This window comes from Gordionus sp. m RMFG-2023, chromosome 2 (assembly GCF_954871325.1).
Source record: "Gordionus sp. m RMFG-2023 chromosome 2, tfGorSpeb1-WG-v2, whole genome shotgun sequence".
NCBI classification, from domain to species: Eukaryota; Metazoa; Nematomorpha; class Gordioida; order Chordodea; family Parachordodidae; genus Gordionus; species Gordionus sp. m RMFG-2023.
The window spans coordinates 59,331,718-59,352,630 of record NC_088776.1 but is presented as its reverse complement, the minus strand read 5'-3'; the positions used below and the strand labels follow the sequence as shown (position 1 = coordinate 59,352,630).

The following is a 20,913-nucleotide window of genomic DNA, read 5'->3' as shown; positions in this document are numbered from 1 at the left end:
AGATTTGATCGATGAATTGTATTATAATAATACTATAATAAAATTATTAATTTTTACAGCAATAAATTTTGTCTTATTTCATTTCAAAATTTAATAGATAACCCCCCAAAAAATTTAACCTACCCCCATTAAAACAGCTTACCCCATACCTCCTCAAAAAATAGGATGCAAACTGTTCCTACCCCTCCCGCTCATGTAGACGCTGGCTGGTGCTGAAAAAGGTTATTCTATTATTGAGAAAGAAGGATTATCTATTATTTTAGCTGTTAAGAAATGGAGGAAATATGTAGTGGGGAGAAAATTTAAGATTTTTACGGACCATAAACCTCTTGTTGATCATCCAGTTAAACTATACAATATGTCTCCAAGGTTACAAAAATGGGCCTTTTGTTTAGCTGGATTTGATTTTGACATTTATTATACGAGGGGTAAAGATCAGATCATTCCTGATGGGTTCAAGGCTAATTGATAAAGATGTAGTGTGTTTATTTAATGTTGATGATTTTGAGAAAGATGTAATAATAATTAATAATTTAGATCTGATAAAAAAAGAAACTTTGGTAGATACTGAATTAATAAGAGTTAAAAAATTCGTTTTGAATGGAGATGGAGATCATTCGCAGATTAAAGGTTATAAGGCGTTGGGAAAATTGTTGAACATTATTGTATTTTTAAGGGAGAACAAATTGTTGTTCCTCATAGTCTAAGAAAAGATTTTCTTAAGGTGCTACATGAGGGTCATATTGAGTTGCTTAGGATGTTAGATACGATGGAAAAATATTTTTGGTGGCCTTTAGTGACTGAAGATATTAAAGAAATGGTTTTTAGGTGCAACATGTGTATGATTAATGCGCCTAAATTACCGAAAGTTAAACAAAATTATTGGGTACAGCCGAACGTACCATGGTACCGAGTTTATGTTGATTTTTTTGGTCCGATTAAGAATTTTTATAGATATGTAACGATTGATGGGTACTCTCGCTGGCTGGAGATTATTAGGTTAAGAACATTAATTCGTTTACCACTATTATGGTTTTAAATAATATATTTTCCAGATTTGGTCATCCAGTAGAGTTGGCTTCCGACAATGGACCAGCTTTTAGGTCTTTTGATTTAAAAAAATTTTTAATAAAAAATGTATAACACATATTTGTACTCCTGCATACCATCCTTCTTCAAATGGTATGGCTGAAAGAGCGGTACGATCTGCAAAAAATATGATTTATAAATTAGGTGGCTGGGATGATAAATTATTAGAAGATGTTTTATTAAATTATCGTAATACCATACATTCGGTAACTAAATCATCCCCTGCTTTTATATTATTTGAAAGGGATTTGAGATGGAAGTGGAGTTTTTTTTTTAAGAGACAATGACTGTAATTATAAACTTAAATGTAAAAGAATAAATTTTAGAGAGTTAACTTTGGGCAACTCTGTTTTTGTAAAGGGGGCAGCAATCAAGAGTAGCGTGTAGGGATTGTCAGTGAGAGAATTAGTAATGTTATATGGGAGATTCAAATAGATAATAAAATAGTTGTTGTCCACATAGATCAAATTAAAAGTTTTTAATTGAATTTTCAATTATTCACTAATTAATCTTTATTTTTATAGTTTTTTTCTATCTATATGTAATTATTGCTTAATTTTTTTTTTAGATAATGAAACAAATTTTATAACAATACATGTTTTCCCCCTTCACAAAATTTATTTTTTGCAAATTAATCCTTTTGACCCAATAATATTTAAACAATTTATAAAACATTACATGTTTCCCTCCCCCTTCACAAAATTAATCCTATAACCCATAGTATACTATTGAAACAAATTTTATGACAAAAATTGCCCCCCCCCCTCCCCATTCACAAAATTAATGTATTGGTTGTTTATGAATCCTCTGACCCAAGATACAGAAACAAATTTTATAACAATACGTCTTCTTCCCCCCTCCCCTCTTTCACAAATTTAATGTAGTTATTACATATTAATCCTCTGACCCAGATATTATTTAAAAAGTACATTTAAATTACCTCCCGCATGTCAAGCGAGTGTTTTTGTCACTTATTTCTCAAAAATTTTTTTGAGTTGAGATTTTCTCAAAATTATTTCGTATTCCCAATTGTATTGTCATTACTTAATTTTTATTATTATTTTTTTTGGAGGTGATGCATGTTAAATAGTAACAATTTTATTAATGGATTTCTTTATTGTAGAAGACTTGAGGCTAGAAACGTTATATTATATTTATTTAATATTAAATTGTTGTTAATTTTGTATATATACCAAGATGCTTATGATTAAGTTTTACCTTTTTGGAAAATAAAGAACTTTATTTAATATATACTACATATTGTAAAATTAGATTTGCTCTAAGTAAATTATTTAAAATTGAGATATTCCTAATCCTCACGGATTCCATATTCCACAATTGATGCTATATTCTTAACCTTTAATCTTCCGTATTTATTCAATACAATCGTCCCCAATTCTTTCTATACCCTTTTCCATTAATTAGTAAAGGTATTGTATCTGCCTACCCCTTCCTTGTTAGAAATTTCTTAATTTAGTCGATTTGATTCTATATGTATCTTCAGGATTTTATTATTATTTTTTACTTATACTAATTATTATAAGGAAAGTTATAATCCTAGAACAATATAAATTTTTTTTAGGTTTATAATATTATTTATTTTGATTAATTTTATATGGAATTTCATTCTTTACACCTGTGGAATAGCTAAGATTTATTCTGGAAGGGGGCAGTGGTTATGCATTTGGGGAGGGGGACTTTGCTCCTGAACCCTAATTTACCTGACTTTAGACCGCGTGTCGTCTTTGAAATAAAAAAAGTTATTATAAAATTACACGTCATTGTAGAAAAATATAAAAATTTAAATTGATATCAAGATTCAAGATAGAATGAAGATTATAGAAGTACTAAAGAATTAAATGACCAATATACACAAAATAATATTTTTATCATTTTGAAAAAATGAGCTTTTATCATAAAATATGAGACTTGATGTCTCTAACTGTGGCTTTGATGCCCTTACGATTAGTAGTTGTTGCATAAAATAGTAATTAAATAAAAAGATGGATTTCGTACAATTTTGAGCGATTGTTTTGTAAAATAAATAATAAAGGAAATGACAAAATTTAAGTGCAGGAGTCTATACGAATTATAACATCTTTGTGAAGAGTCTCGTTTTTCAATTTTTTTAAAATATAATTTATAAAAAGTATCAATCTAAATCATAAAAATGCATTATCTATCTACTATCTAAATTATAAAAATGCATATATAATAAATTATAAATTTGATAAATGTATTACCAAAAAGTGACCATAATTATATGTATATAATATATTAAAATCAAGTCTTAATTTTGCACCCTATCCTTTACAAAAACTTGACTGTTATCTCTGAATAATAGGCATGCTAAAAAAACGATTCATTTTTTAAATTTTAACCAAGATAAGCGATTTAATAGTAACATGTAAACATAATTAAGAGATCGATAGCTTTAATAAATGATTTGTTTAAACTATCGGGATGGGTTTCAATCAAAAAAACATTTTATCGGAGGCAAGAGGGACCGATTTTATGCTTTATTTCGGATCAGATCTTTAAAAATTATTAAAATATTTTCTCAAATCATGCCGAACCTAAAAAATGTATGCCCGATGTAGGGGTTTGAACTAAACCCTTAGGATTGTTGTCAGATTCTCAAAAAGGTAGGTGACTATGCTGATATTCCCGATCAAATAAATTTATATCATGCCTATGTTCGAATATACCGCCACCAAATATGATGTCGTACAATTCACCACCCCCCCCCCCCTCAGATTTTATTAATGGAAATTCGCTATTGTCGACGTCATAAGAGTTTACCAAGGTTACTTGCCAAGAGTCTCCAACCATTTATGCCTTTCAGCTCTGAAGAAAATTTATAAAAAGATTGGTTCAAATAGTTATTAAAAAATTTGTACAAGAGGTGTTATATTATTTTTTGTGAGAGATCATAGATAGGAAAGAGAATAGCATCAGGAGAAAATTCAAAAAACCAAGAATAATTAGATTTTTCAGAAATGAGAAAATAAAGGAAAATAATGCTAAAAGAAGTAAAAAAAACGGATCACAACCCATCTTATGTAGATATGGCAGTATTAAAGATTGTTAAAAAGGAGTTAAGTTAATACAATGACAAAAATTAATTGGCCTGGTTACAGTTATTTACAATGATATATTATAATATTTAAAATATTATATTAAATTAAGCAAGCTATCAGTATAATTGTTTTAAATTACAGAAATAACTAGATATTATACATATTTTCAGACTCAATCATCGATAACTTGATAAAAAAATAATCAGAATTGTGGGAGATCTAAACCGGTCCTCCGCTTGACATCCTTTATTAGCATTTCAAAATGTGTATTTCCGATAATCACTAATTGTTCATTTCTTCAATAACACAATATTAAATATATAATTATATATATATATTATAAATTTATTCATTCCAAAGTTAATTAATTGTTATATAAAAAGCATCTGTTAGTTTTTTTTTTAATTCGCAAGGAAAAATAAGTTTTAAGAAAAATAATAATGAAAAAAATAGAAATAATAAATGGAATTGACAGTAAATTTTGATTTGTCACAAATTAGGCTATTAATGCTTTTCTCTTTGATCCATATAGACTATTAGATCAACCACTCTTTGACTGTAACCATATTCGTTGTCGTACCTTTTAAAGGTGCATTTATTTTATTTTTTAATTTTAAATTATACATATGGTATATGGACTTTCTTAATTCTAAGCCCGACTCGGGTTCATAGCCAACGCCTTGGATTTTCTCATAGATGTGACAGAGAGGTTTGAACCTCTGTATGCTAAATCTCGAAGTTTACATAATATCATTTTGGCGAAAATCTTAATAGGGTCGTTTATTGTTTTTAACAATCCTATTACTAAGTTATTATAACTCCTTGCAGAATAGGTAATTATTTCCTAAATAAAGAAATTTTTTTCAAACTCTAAGATAACTATTCACAAATTTAAAACATAAAATTTTATCATCTTTATTCTTAAATTAAACAAATGGTTGGTTATTTTTTGTAAGTATGTGTTAGTTTAACGTTAAAAAAAATTCATATTTAAGAAATGTCAAAGTCATTTTCTTCTTTCTCTTCTTTATTTCCTCGTTCTTTTATCCATTCTCAAAAAAAACACATCCTGTTTTACTTTTCTCACTTCTCTCTATCCTTTTTTTATTGCCAATTATTTTAATATACAATTTTTAAAATAATGTTTATTTTTTAAAGTAAACCATGCAACAGTCTTGAAAAATGTCGGATTTAAAACTATCGCGGCTGAGGCATCATAAATACAGCTGTGAGTATTACCTATAAAGTCGCTAGACACCACCTGTCAAGATTAGAAACAAAATATTGTTTAGGATTATTTATTTTAATAATAGATCATTAGTAAATTATAAGAGCTAAAGTGTTTTAGTCATAGCCGAGAAAATATTTCTCTTGCTAAATAGTTTTTGAACGAAGTTTAGTACTAGTTGCGAAATTATTTTGAGCAATATTATAGTAATAGATATTTCCTTAACCCGATATTAAGACCCGAGCAATTTTTATTACTTTAATATAACCATGATATTTGCAGCCGAATAAAGTTTAGTAATATATTACATATAATAGCAATATTTAATGATGGTTTATAAATTATTTGATAATTACCCAAACAAAGGTAAAATATAGTCTTTCACCCCCCACTCCCCACCCCCACATCCCATTTTTTTCCATATGAATGTTATTGATATATAAGTCGTTTGAAACTCATTTGCTATACAGTTAAGATATAACGCGCAATTTATTATTTGTATTTGTACCGAAAAATATTTTAATCCGTTAACCTCAAAAATTAATCAATATTATACATATTTGAAAAAATCTATAAAGGTTTTTTTTAAGATTAAACCAGATAGTAGTGAAACCGGGGAGTTTATGAGATTTGGGAATTTCTTGTGCTCGCTTGTTGAGTAAACTGAACTCTAATTTTTAATGTTTTTTCTGCAAATATATATAACTATATTATACACAGGGGGCTATAAAATTTTTTTATGTTAAATCATATATAAAAATGTTATATTCAAATATATAGATTAACCCTTAAAAGTAATTTTTTTCAACTGATGCTATTTTTCAAAATATAAAATAATGGAGGTTTTAATATCTATTACCTATCTATTTCTATATAAAAATTGTTCTTTATTTGAACTTAAAGAAAATGTTTAAAACTACCTTTAAATTAAAGATTTTAGAGATAATGAAGGTCTCAGGTGTTCATACGAATCTTTTCCAATAAAATTTAAATATTTTTAATATTACCAGAAATTTTAAATTTTATAAAGCAAGGATTATAATTTTTTTATAGTTATTACAAGAGCTGCTTGTATAGGCATAACTTTCCTCGAGTTTAATCCTTCCCTAATTTTTTTTTTTTAGGAAAAATTGGTTTTTGGTGATAAAATTTATAATAATTTATTTAAGATAATTTTTAAAAGTAATTAAGAGGGGAAAAAAATGAGATTTATTTTATTAAGAATATTCAAATAATTTGATAGTTGGCCTAGGCTCATACGATCCCCGGTCTACCTATCATTTTAAATAAATTTAATGGTGAAAGTGTTTAATATTCCGGAACAAATAGATCTAAATATAACTTCCTGGTCCGCTATTTAAATTTAAAAAATTAATAAAATCTTAAATTTCAGTGAACACAAGCCACCATTTTCCTATACCATGGTAGGTAACTAGATAAGATGCCCCACTTGGTTTTTTTTTCTAAAAAAATGTGATTATGATATTAAAATATATTTAAACCTGGTCTTCCGTACAGGTCAAATACCTGCTAAACACGGGGTCCTTGCTAGCTGCTTTAAAGATGTTTGTTAAAGCGGCCACGTTGTCGACATTTTTGCGTGTTCGACAGGTAAGATCGACGCACGAAACATCCGGTACCGGAACCCTGAATGCCATACCTGTCAGTTTTCCTTCCATTTCCGGTATCACTTTGGCAACAGCCTTAGCAGCCCCTGTACTAGATGGTATGACGTTCTGGTGGGCTCCCCTGCCACCCCTCCAATCCTTGATTATTTGAATTTGTGGCGATGGCGCAAAATAATATTGGTAAATTATTCGCGGTTATATATATTGATTTTGATTTTATGGATTGTATTTAAAATTTATTTTATAGAATAGATTATCATCAAATCCATCTCTTTTTCTTTCTTTCTTTCTTTCTTTCTTTCTTTCTTTCTTTCTTTCTTTCTTTCTTTCTTTCTTTCTTTCTTTCTTTCTTTCTTTCTTTCTTTCTTTCTTTCTTTCTTTCTTTCTTTCTTTCTTTCTTTCAGGCTAACGTTACGGTCGGTCAAGCAGTCTGTAATGTCAAATAATGAGCACCATTAATACAATTCATTTTCAAAAAAACGATGATAAAATTGGTAATGTTATAAGGTGTCAGTAGCATCTACACATTGTTTTTATAGGTTAGAGTAGTAGCTTTTCTTAAAAAAAAATCCACAAATCAGAAAAAATCAGAAAGAGAAAAATTTTAAAAATGTAATTCAAATAAAATTGGCCTTAGTTATAAAAAAAATTTATTCCTTCATTTTCTTTTATAGAACCTTCTGGAAAAAACAAAAATAAATTAAACCTTAGAACTCGGCCCGTCCACCGTCTTTTGGGTGGCGGTATATGCGTGAATGGTGGTCATGAGTCCCTCGATGATCTCAAAATGTTCGTGGATAACTTTAACGAGAGGGGCCAAACAATTGGTGGTGCAGGAAGCGTTGCTCACGACTTTCATGGTAGCCGGATCGTATTTCGATTCGTTAACTCCCATGACAAATGTTGGGGCGTCGTTTGACGGGGCCGTTATAATGACGCGTTTGGCGCCACCGGCTCCCTCTAGGTGTTCCTGTTAGGTGATATATTAATACAAAAAAAAGAAATATAGAAAAATTTGTAATTTTAAGATTCAAATTCTGGTTTCGGTCTTCCCCTTTTTTTGATGATAAGCTAAGTGGTCAGTAAATTTGTGAAAATGTAATTAATGAAACTACTTTCAGCTGACCATAATATCGATAAGAAATAGCCAATGGCTGAACTTAATTTATATCGAATTAGAGAGTTACTCAGATTCTTGTATTCTTCTACATGTTTGAGCATTGTCTAACTTTCTCAGAAATGACCTGTTTTTTCATGTTTACTAAATTGAATACGTATCTTAAATTTTTAAATATTTTAAGTAAAAGTTTTAAAATAAACAAAATTGTTTAATTATTTAGATTTTTCAATCATGAGATTTCTATTGGGTATAAATACTTTGGCTTTATCAACCGTCGTGAATACCCCGGTTGCTTCAACTATATAATCCGCTCCAGTGACGTTCCATTTGCAATTCTTGGGTTCTTTCTCATTTGAGATCTTGATAGAGTGGCCATTAATTATAATGACCCCACCCTTGTTCTCTATTTCGCCTTGAAATCTGCCATGAGTCGAATCGTACTTAAACATGTAAACCTATTATATATCGTAAATTAAGTCAAAATATTGTTTAATATCATTTTTTACCTAGGGGAGACTAGGGTTGGTCGGCCACAATTTTTCTTATGATAATCATAGTATCGATAATAATGGTTTTTATCTCAATTTACACAAATTTCATGAGATACCTCAAACCTTTTTATTTAATACTTTTTATCTCAAAATTAGTTAAAATAAAAGTATATTTTGGTCCAACAAGCCCCAAACCAGGGCTTAGAAAATCATAGCTCTGCTGGGACTATTTTTTATCAAGTAGTTAATTAATTATGTGTTTCCTATAAAATAAATAAAATATCTTTATTCCATTATTTTAATACGCAATGAATGAATATACATGATTCGAAGTTACTTGTTTAGTAATGGTTCTTAATTCTGAATTGAACATTTTATCCATAAATTCTGCTAAGGCATCTGACTCTTTCATTTTAAAAAATAAATTGATATTTCCATATGATGCTGATACAATTTAAAAAAGCTTTAAAAAAAAATATACTTACATATTCTTATTAATTCCATCCATAATATTTAGAATTCTTAAAAGGAAAAAGAAACAAATCTCAGAGCCAGGGCTGCAAGACTGCTTTTGCATAGGAGAGCACTAAGGGGGGAAGAGCATAATTGGCGGATATCAATGATATTTTTTTCTTTTCTTTCGGGAGATAGTATATTTTCTAGAGGGACCTGACAACAAAATATTTAGTTATCGCCTTGTATAAAATTTAAATGAATCGCGTGTATACCATCTCCTCAGAATACAATATTTACCTTCTCTTTTCCAACAACGGGAATTTAGTGGAGGAAACTGATAATTTTTTTTAAAATAAATGAAGTAATGGATTTGATCCGGTTATAAATAACAAAAGTATAACTTGATAAGGGAACGGGTAAGATGGCTATTTATAAAAATTTTAACAATCTTTTAATAAAATTGTAAATATAGGATTGTATACATTTTGACTGTTACCATAATTTACATTAATTTTTGATGGAATTTCGCCATTTTCACAGCGACAAATATATTTACAAGGTCAACTAACTAGAATTATTATTTTATAGTAATAGACCTATTTATCAGCTCTATTACATATATATATATATATTTATCCACTATAAATCGATTGCAAACTCATTTTGATAATACGATAACACTGAAAACTTAAAATTAAATGAGAGGTTTCAATTTGCATTTCATATTAAAATTAAAAAGACATCATAATAATTTTTATCTTTACCAGATAATCCAAATCGATGAATGGGTCATTAATTTGAACAACCTCAACATTAGATGTCTTTATTGCTATCCTCAGCACTAATCTTCCAATTCTCCCGAACCCGTTGATTCCAATTTTAACCATTTTAAATTTATAATAACGAAGTTCTTTATATTTTAATTTTTTTTTATTCGAATCGAATCGAATTGTATATTTTTTTTTAAAAAAAAGCAGACAATAAATTAAATTCTTTTTAGATTTTTAATAAATTTTAAATTCGATTTTTAAAAAAAAAACAATTTTTTTGTGTAAAAGTTTTATAGATAATAAGGTTATGATTATCAATTTCTCTATGATAACATTTTCTTTGGAATAATACAAATGGCGATTTTTGGAGATTAATGGCATAATAACCCAATAACCTACAATACTTACCTTAAATTGCATTTTAAAGTGTCGTTGGAAATAAATCAAGTGGTGATATGCCATTTTGATTTCTATACGGAAATCGATAGATGATATAAATAAATCATCAGTCTAGCTCTAGATAATATTATATGTCATACCCCCTCTCCTCCGCCCAATGATTAGTTTTTTTAATCCATCCGCTGCAAAATCTCCTGTAAATAACAAATTAAACGTTTCAACTTGGTAAAAATAACATGAACAATCCTATTCATAGGAATACGCAATCTCCCAATTTTAAATGATGGCAATTTTTTTTTAATTTCGAAGACGGAAATATCTATTCCTATAAGGTAGTGTTGTTAAACGGCTCGTTTTGAGCCGGTTTTTAAAAACGGCTAAATATTTTATACAGATAAATATTAAGTAAGCCTTAAGATTTTGCTCATAGATGGCACAAAGGTTTGAACATCTAATTAACGAAATCTCCTTAGACAGTATTTTTCGAGCTAAGATATTGAGTTAGGGGTTTTTAAAAATCGGCTCAAACCGAGCCGTTTAACAACACTACTATAAGGTATAAAATATTATCAACACCCTGAATTTCAGCCAGTTATGCCGTTAACTGTTTAAACAACACATATATTTCTTTATATAGATTTTTCGCATATATTAAAAAATTCAAAAAATTTAAGGATATACTATCTAAAATTTGGACATATGCTCGAATACATTTCCGGTCAAATTAGACTCATGAAATTTAAAAATTTCTCCTGGGTATGGTGACTAATAATTATGCTGTTTTGAAAAAATATATATAATGTCACGTGATTGTAAATATTGTAAAATAATATTTTATTTTCGATTTATATTTTTATGTTTCTATATTATTGTTTAAGGCGTTATTTATATCGTATTTTGTTCAATTGTGACTTGATAATTGGACATGTTATTATGTTTATTTTGAGTTTAAAAGTTAATTGTTTAAAAAAATAAATTATATATATAAAAAAAACAATTTTTATATAATAATCAGATTGAATTTTTTGAATAAATACCAGTATTGTGTCAACATCAATCCTATATCCTATTATTATTAGTGCAAATTTGCCCTTTTGCAACATATATACAAAAGTTAAGTTAATCTAATCGAGAAAACGATAGAGATTTTTATAATAAATATAATAATAAGCATATTGTTGTAATGATATAACTTATTTGTTTTCATTTTATTTTACATTATGTATTTAAAGTGGTGTTTATTCAATTACATTTACGTTTAATATTACTTTTTGACAAATGTGTCACTTAAGGCGAAAAATAATATATTATTTATCTTAGATTATAATTTGACATCAGTTATACTTCATAAAATTGTTATTTCATATTGCCATATATATTCTTTTAAATATTATTATTACAAAACAGATATTTATATCCAATTGATTAAATTCTTTAAATAAAGACGATTTATCATCATAAATTCTAAACCGTTCTCATATTATTATTACAAGTTCCCCGCTTGTAATACATATTTTCTTTTTTTTAAAAATAATATAATTTTTAAGTTTCTAATATTATTTTCAAAAATATAATAAAAATTTATTCGCTAGATGGCGTATTAATTTATTAAGTTATTCATAATTTGTAATCGTCATTTTAATATATCAAAATTCACGTTTTATTTTATATTATGAGCTACAAGTTCAAGAATGTGTGAATCCACAAAATTTTAACCCATATATCGCTGCTTGATTATAAGGTCCTGATTAGTGTTGTTAAACGGCTCATTTTGAGCCGATTTTAAAAACGGCTACCTCAATATTTTATTAGGGAAAAATATTATGCAAGCCTTAGGCATTTCACTCATAGATGGCACAAAGGTTTGAACGTCTATTAACGAAATCTCGAGGCTCGGACAATGTTTTTTTGGCTAAAATATTGAGTTAGCCGTTGAGCTTATCATATCTTTTAGGAGCTGTTTTTAATATTTATCTATCGCCTTACCCAAACATTAGAGCAAACTACACCGCATATTCTACACCCTTGACAAGAACTTTATTATTATAATTTGTCTGAACCTAATCTCAACTTTGGCAATCTACTAAGGCCTCCTAAGGCTCCCTCTTTCATTTTACCAAATACTTCGTTAATGTTAAATGTAGGGATCTAACTAACTGCAAGGGTATTACAAGCCTCGATACATCACTGCTGTAGACTTAATAAAACTATTTTACCTTATCGAGCTTATGCTCATCTTTTAGTAAATCTTACTCAATTAATAGAATTATTTTATGAAATGAAGGTTAAAAATGGTGAACACATAAAATTTGATGGAAATTGTAATAGGGTCAAAAGAAAGATCCTCCAACATTTGTATATTCAAATAACCTCAAATAATCATAATGAAAAATAATTTTCAATTTATGATAAAATATAGCTCCAACTCCTTTTGGTTGGTTTAAGTATTTTAGGGTTCCATTTTTTATTTAACCAATCATACGTTATTTTCTTATGATGTGACAATTTAAAAAATAATTTTAAAAAATCTTATAAAACAAATTTAAGAAGCTGCAATATAATTTTGCCAGTTATATAATATTTAAAATAAGGAGAACTAAATTCTTTAAACTCATACCTTTATCAACCTTTTTAAAGTTAAATTATTGATGTTTAAATAATAACCAGTTTATTCAATGCTCATTAGGAGTCCCAAGGACTCATTGGTGGAAATATAGTAAAAATGAAATGAAAATCCGAAATCGTGGCTACAATCTGATTTTAGACTTTTTGGTTTTTTTATAAGATTAATGTTTGAGAAAAGAATTGGAAGACACGCGTGAAACAACAGATAGGTTGTTTTAAACTAAATCAACGGATATTTGTAAAACCTGGTTTTTTGCTATCAGGCAGGGACTATGCCACTCTCAATTCTTGTTAGCAACAAACAAAATTGGCACTTGAACCATCTCTTTTACCATCTAAACAGTACCATATTTAAAATGACCAAAACAATTTTTTTTTTATATCATAGTTTATTACCCGAATACTCTTAACACCGTTTCAAATGGATTACTTTATGAACCTCCACTAAATTATAACTAATTAATAACGTCAATAAAGATAAGGGGGGGGGGAGAGCCCACAGTAGATCGATCTCACTGATAATAGAGCTCTTTTGAAATATTAGTTTAAAATAAATGGTCATTTTGAAAATAATTCAAAAAAATTTATCTTGAATCCCCAAGATTGTAAAGGCTGATACAGCCTCAACTATAACATTATATCATTTATAATACATCTATACATTTTGGCCATAGTAAATAGATAAATCAATTTAAAGCTGAAGCTTCTCCTAAGAAATTTCTTAAGAGTAGCAAGAACGCCGCTGCTTTTACTTTTATTGTCCCTGAACCTCAACCTCAAATTATCATCATGATCGGAATTAGGGATATCTGATAATTTGAGAGGTATATATTAAATCTTAGTTACAAATTCCTGGAAGACAAGAAATGTTAGCTAATCTAGATTTAAATTATATTTAATAATATGTATTTTTCATTAATAATTTGACTTTTTTTATATGTTTTAATACATGATCTATAATATGGAATTTATTAATGTTATTTTAATTGTTAAGCGTTAAAAAAGAAGGAATGAAGTTATTAACATTAACAACAATCATCATTTGTTTAAATTTTAAGAACATTTTAAAATTAATAGTTTAAGATAATTTTGAAAATAATTTTTCAAATGGAGGGGTTTTACAAGAATAAGTTTGCCCCGATAGATGTGATCAATTGTGAGATATAACTGGTTAGACTATCTAATTAAATTACATTGGTTATTGAAATTGATAAAAAGTAAGTATTTAGTATATAATTTAAGATAACAAATTTTAGAAGTATTCTTGAAATGTTATGAAGTAAAGGCAGAATCGATATATAGACTGTCAATTTTAAAGGGGATCAAAATGTTACAAAATGAGATGAATATGGGATCGATTTAGAGCAACCAACACACATTAAAAAAATAAATAAAGATTTAATGAATAATATAGAAAGAAAGATGATAAGACAGTGATGATCAAGCTTATGGTATGACGATTAGGAACGAACACGACAAGGAGAATTACTTAAGGAGAGAGATGTGTTATTAAATTTTTTTAAGGATATACGACAAAATCTTCCATAATAATAAGTAATTTAATTATATGATATATAGATACCCTTTATAATATTTTTCGAAATAAGTATATGTAATCATGAATATGAATACAGGATTGATTTAAAGTAGAAATAACAAATGTCACAAAATTTTTTTTTAAAAAATATTATATAGAAAGAAGTAGGAAAATGTATGCCTTATATCTTGATATATTTCAAACGTTAGGTTTAGTGAATAAAAATATATTTTTGAATGTTAGTTAATCTGGATATGTCCATGCAGAAAAGTATACTATGCAAGAGGAAACACGTTTTTCAATATAGTGGGTTCTTAATATCTAACTCTTAAATGTGTGAAACACTCTAAGTATCTAGATATATTGCTAACAGTGATATAAAATTTATTATAAATTATTTGCGTATAATATTTTTTTATATTGAATTACAGGTTTGCATGTGTTTTATTTGGTGATATAATAAAAACAAAAACTATTAAGTAGTATAATAATTAATTATGAAGTTTTAAAAAAACATAAATACCACATTTATGTATTAGGAAATTTTTTTTACAATTAATAAAAATTTCTCATAAAACTTTTTAATTACAAAAAAATAATTTTTTAAATTTAAAATGTTTAATATTAATAATATTTTATTTAATAATACCAATAATAGTTTTAGAAATTCTTCTTTATACGATAATAATAATTCCTTTTTATCTAATCATTCCTTTTCCACATCATTTCCGCAATCTGCTATAAGTGCCAATTCTACTATAATAAACCCTATAAACTAACTGGCAATTCAAAACCCAAAAAGAAAATATAATTGCTGGAATAAAGAGAAAATTGACATAGTAATCAAATTGTTGTCCCAGCCGGAAATGGAAAGAATGAAAATAAAGGACATTGCCAAACATATTGATACGTCAATAGCCTCGGTTAACAAATTAAGGCAAGAAACTTTTCCAGAGTTTATAGGGGGGCCAATTATAGATTATTATAATATATACAAAATAAAATATTCTTTGGTTGATAATTTTTATATTTCGTTCTTCTGAGCGCCTTTCTATAGAAAAAAAAAATAGTTTTTGTTTTTATTATATCACCAAATAAAACACATACAACCCTGTAAATATCTATTATAGTCGAAAAAAAACATAAAATATTTTTATCGAAATAGTTGGCAAATATTTTATTCTAATTCATCATTATAATTGTTTGATAAGTAGCTCACCCTTAAAAAAGATTTGCTTGGTATTTATGGCTAAAATAGATATATTTGGCTGATAAATCTAGTTAAGTCAGAATATATTAAAATATTTAAAATAAAAGCTATACTCTATAAATAATATATAAATAAAGTTGTTTTTTTCTCCTTCTTAAATTCAAATTTGTTATTTTAGAGATTTGGAAGTTATATGATGTCCATTTTATTGAACTGTAATCATTTGGTATACTTTATTCATGTTAAATACTAAGAATTCTAATTGTTAAACGCAAAAGAAAATTTAAAAAAAACAAAATAGAATTGAAATATCAGGAATCAAGAATTTAAATCTTTGTAAAATATTTTTTCACAAATATTAAATAAATAAAATAATTAAAGTTAAAACTAATATATAATTAATATTGTAAATTTTATAAAAGATTAATAAAAAAATTACGTTTTCTAAAATTTTCGAAGTATAAAATGACGAATGAAAAAAAGATTAGACTAAATTTGCATCACGATACGAAATAAAATTCTTAAATGTATTTTGTAAAATTTATTTTTTGAAGATAAAAATTATTATAAAACAAAATTGAAGATGAAGAATAGGAAGATAAATCTGGAATGGGGCTAATCTATATATAATATGAAGATAACGGGAAAAAGGATACAAGTTATATGGGAAGAATATACTATATTTACAGATAAATATATAATATAATTCATTAACTTAAGGAAAAAAAAATTGAAAAGAATAAGATTTATAGTAATGATGCGGATATAATTAGTAAAAGAATATAAAATTTCAAAGAAACCTGGAAAAGTTAAATTATATGTTATATTTATTTAGACGATATTTAAATTTGATGGATATAATAATTAAATCTTTAAAGAGGCAAATGGAATATAATATATATTTAAAGGTAAGTATATATAATTGAAAAACATTAATTTAATAAAGAATTATGAAAGTTATAAAAAAAAGGGTATATTATGTGTACATAATATAAGAAAAATCTTAATTATATATTAGGCTAAGTCTAATTTGAATGGATATGATTTAAAATATTTGTAATATGAGAATCTTTAATATTTACAGGTAAAATTAATAAATACATATTAAATACTTTTAAAGAGTCAAAAAGGTTTGGAATGTATATGATTGATTTTAAAAACACCAATATGAAGAAATAAATATATAATTTGGGTTAAATCTGAATTTAATAGATTATGAAGAAACATGAAATAGTTAAATAATATATTTTATATTTTATTAATTTAGGCTAAATATTCCATTAATGAAGAAGATATTAAGTGGGTTCAAAGTTAAAATTTTATTTTAATTATTTATAGATATTTACGAAATCTTGTTTGGATGCATAATGTATAAATGTTATAATCATATTTGGAAATTTTGACTTTGAAGGCACCCTATATCTTTAACCATATCAAGAAAACCTTCTATATAATGGTAAATATATAATTTATATTTAATATAATATTAATTCTTCAAAAATAATTGTAAAGGTTTGGTAATTACAGGATTGCTTAGCACACTAAATATGAAGAAACAAAAGTTATATAATATATATTAATATTTATTTATTTAGGTAAACGGGTTGTGAAGGAACATGAAAAAATTTTCAACCCTAGTATAAAATAGCTACAATATATTCTAATGCAATACGATATTACACTTCATTATAAGATACATTACAATAAATATGATAGAATATGATACATAGATCGACAATGTGCGTAAAGGTAATACAAGTATTGCCTGACTTAAACAAAATCGTCTAAAATTCTAGTATAATTATTCAGATCCCAAAATATACCTCTAACAAGATTACAATTTTTTTAATTTTCGAAATCTAGTTTGAAAGGAATACCATTATCATATTTTGAATTTTGACTTTGAAGGCACCTTATATCTTAAACCATATCAAGGAAATCTTCTAGATCATGGGTAAATATATAATTTATTTTAAAAATATTATTAATTAATGAAAAAAATTGTAAAGGTTTGGCAATTACTGGATTGCTTAGCACATGAAATATGAAGAAAAAGGAAAAAGTTAAATAATATATATTAATATTTATTTATTTAGGTTATATTTGAACGGATTGTGAAGGAACATGAAAAAGTTTATTAATATTTTATAAATTTTTTTTTATATTCATTTAGGCTAAATCTTTCATTAATAAAGATGATATTAAGTGCGTTCAAAGTTAAAATTTTAAATTTTCGAAATCTAGTTTGAAAGGAATACCATTATCATATTTTGAATTTTGACTTTGAAGGCACCCTATATCTTAAACCATATCAAGGAAATCTTCTATATCATGGGTAAATATATAATTTATTTTAAAAATATTACTTATTCATCAAAAAAATTCTAAAGGTATTGAAATTACAGGATTGCTTAGCACACTAAATATAAAGAAACATGAAAAAGTTAAATAATATATATTAATATTTATTTATTTAGGTTATATTTGAAATTAACGGATTGTGAAGGAACATGAAAAAGTTTATTAATATTTTATAAATTTTATTTTATATTCATTTAGGCTAAATTTTTCATTAATGAAGATGATATTAAGTGCGTTCAAAGTTAAAATTTTAAATTTTCGAAATCTAGTTTGAAAGGAATACCATTATCATATTTTGAATTTTGACTTTGAAGGCACCATATATCTTAAACCATATCAAGGAAATCTTCTATATCATGGGTAAATATATAATTTAATTTAAAAATATTACTTATTCATCAAAAAAATTGTAAAGGTTTGGAAATTACAGGATTGCTTAGCACACTAAATATGAAGAAAAAGGAAAAAGTTAAATAAAATATATTAATATTTATTTATTTAGGTTATATTTGAACGGATTGTGAAGGAACATGAAAAAGTTTATTAATATTTTATAAATTTTTTTTTATATTCATTTAGGCTAAATCTTTCATTAATGAAGATGATATTAAGTGCGTTCAAAGTTAAAATTTTAAATGTTCGAAATCTAGTTTGAAACGAATAACATTATCATATTTTGAATTTTGACTTTGAAGGCACCCTATATCTTAAATCATATCAAGGAAATCTTCTATATCATGGGTAAATATATAATTTATTTTAAAAATATTATTTAATAATCAAAAAAATTGTAAAGGTTTGGAAATTACAGGATTGCTTAGCATACTAAATATAAAGAAACATGAAAAAGTTAAATAATATATATTAATATATATTTATTTAGGTTATATTTGAAATTAACGGATTGTGAAGGAGCATGAAAAAGTTTATTAATATTTTATAAATTTTTTTTTATATTCATTTAGGCTAAATCTTTCATTAATGAAGATGATATTAAGTGCGTTCAAAGTTAAAATTTTAAATTTTCGAAATCTAGTTTGAAACGAATAACATTATCATATTTTGAATTTTGACTTTGAAGGCACCCTATATCTTAAATCATATCAAGGAAATCTTCTATATCATGGGTAAATATATAATTTATTTTAAAAATATTATTTATTAATCAAAAAAATTGTAAAGGTTTGGAAATTACAGGATTGCTTAGCATACTAAATATAAAGAAACATGAAAAAGTTAAATAATATATATTAATATATATTTATTTAGGTTATATTTGAAATTAACGGATTGTGAAGGAGCATGAAAAAGTTTATTAATATTTTATAAATTTTTTTTTATATTCATTTAGGCTAAATCTTTCATTAATGAAGATGATATTAAGTGCGTTCAAAGTTAAAATTTTAAATTTTCGAAATCTAGTTTGAAAGGAATACCATTATCATATTTTGAATTTTGACTTTGAAGGCACCATATATCTTAAACCATATCAAGGAAATCTTCTATATCATGGGTAAATATATAATTTAATTTAAAAATATTACTTATTCATCAAAAAAATTATAAAGATTTGGAAATTACAGGATTGCTTAGCACACTAAATATGAAGAAAAAGGAAAAAGTTAAATAATATATATTAATATTTATTTATTTAGGTTATATTTGAACGGATTGTGAAGGAACATGAAAAAGTTTATTAATATTTTATAAATTTTTTTTTATATTCATTTAGGCTAAATCTTTCATTAATGAAGATGATATTAAGTGCGTTCAAAGTTAAAATTTTATATTTTCGAAATCTAGTTTGAAAGGAATACCATTATCATATTTTGAATTTTGACTTTGAAGGCACCCTATATCTTACACCATATCAAGGAAATCTTCTATATCATGGGTAAATATATAATTTATTTTAAAAATATTACTTATTCATCAAAAAAATTATAAAGGTTTGGAAATTACAGGATTGCTTAGCACACTAAATATGAAGAAACATGAAAAAGTTAAATAATATATATTAATATTTATTTATTTAGGTTATATTTGAACGGATTGTGAAGGAACATGAAAAAGTTTATTAATATTTTATAAATTTTTTTTTATATTCATTTAGGATAAATCTTTCATTAATGAAGATGATATTAAGTGCGTTCAAAATTAAAATTTTAAATTTTCGAAATCTAGTTTGAAAGGAATACCATTATCATATTTTGAATTTTGACTTTGAAGTCACCCTATATCTTAAACCATATCAAGGAAATCTTCTATATCATGGGTAAATATAAAATTTATTTTAAAAATATTACTTATTCATCAAAAAAATTCTAAAGGTATTGAAATTACAGGATTGCTTAGCACACTAAATATAAAGAAACATGAAAAAGTTAAATAATATATATTAATATTTATTTTGGTTATATTTGAAATTAACGGATTGTGAAGGAACATGAAAAAGTTTATTAATATTTTATAAATTTTTTTTTATATTCATTTAGGCTAAATCTTTCATTAATGAAGATGATATTAAGTGCGTTCAAAGTTAAAATTTTAAATTTTCGAAATCTAGTTTGAAAGGAATACCATTATCATATTTTGAATTTTGACTTTGAAGGCACCATATATCTTAAACCATATCAAGGAAATCTTCTATATCATGGGTAAATATATAATTTAATTTAAAAATATTACTTATTCATCAAAAAAATTGTAAAGGTTTGGAAATTACAGGATTGCTTAGCACACTAAATATGAAGAAAAAGGAAAAAGTTAAATAAAATATATTAATATTTATTTATTTAGGTTATATTTGAACGGATTGTGAAGGAACATGAAAAAGTTTATAAATATTTTATAAATTTTTTTTTATATTCATTTAGGCTAAATCTTTCATTAATGAAGATGATATTAAGTGCGTTCAAA

The 20,913-nt window shown here is 25.8% G+C and overlaps 1 protein-coding gene across 1 annotated transcript; it reads right to left on the bottom strand.

The window, feature by feature from the left end:
• Window positions 1-4,673: 4,673 nt before the first annotated feature.
• On the bottom strand, window positions 4,674-9,979 carry LOC135924515 (uncharacterized). Its single transcript, XM_065459572.1, has 6 exons — window positions 9,857-9,979; window positions 8,403-8,600; window positions 7,732-7,995; window positions 6,900-7,163; window positions 5,333-5,430; window positions 4,674-4,749 (listed from the first exon to the last, which is right to left on the bottom strand). The coding sequence occupies exons 1-6, from the start codon at window positions 9,977-9,979 to the stop codon at window positions 4,674-4,676; spliced, it is 1,023 nt and encodes a 340-aa protein (XP_065315644.1).
• Between the last annotated feature and the right edge of the window lie 10,934 nt (window positions 9,980-20,913).

What these genes read in the sequence shown, in the direction of transcription:
- LOC135924515 (XM_065459572.1), bottom strand. Translation starts at nt 9,979, where the DNA reads ATGGTTAAAATTGGAATCAACGGGTTCGGGAGAATTGGAAGATTAGTG. An exon ending in TGACCTGTACGGAAGACCAG is followed by an intron (nt 5,431 to 6,899) that starts GTTTAAATATAT and finishes TAATCTTGACAG; the next exon opens with GTGGTGTCTAGCGACTTTAT. An exon ending in TTTTTCAAGACTGTTGCATG is followed by an intron (nt 4,750 to 5,332) that starts GTTTACTTTAAA and finishes CACCTTTAAAAG; the next exon opens with GTACGACAACGAATATGGTT.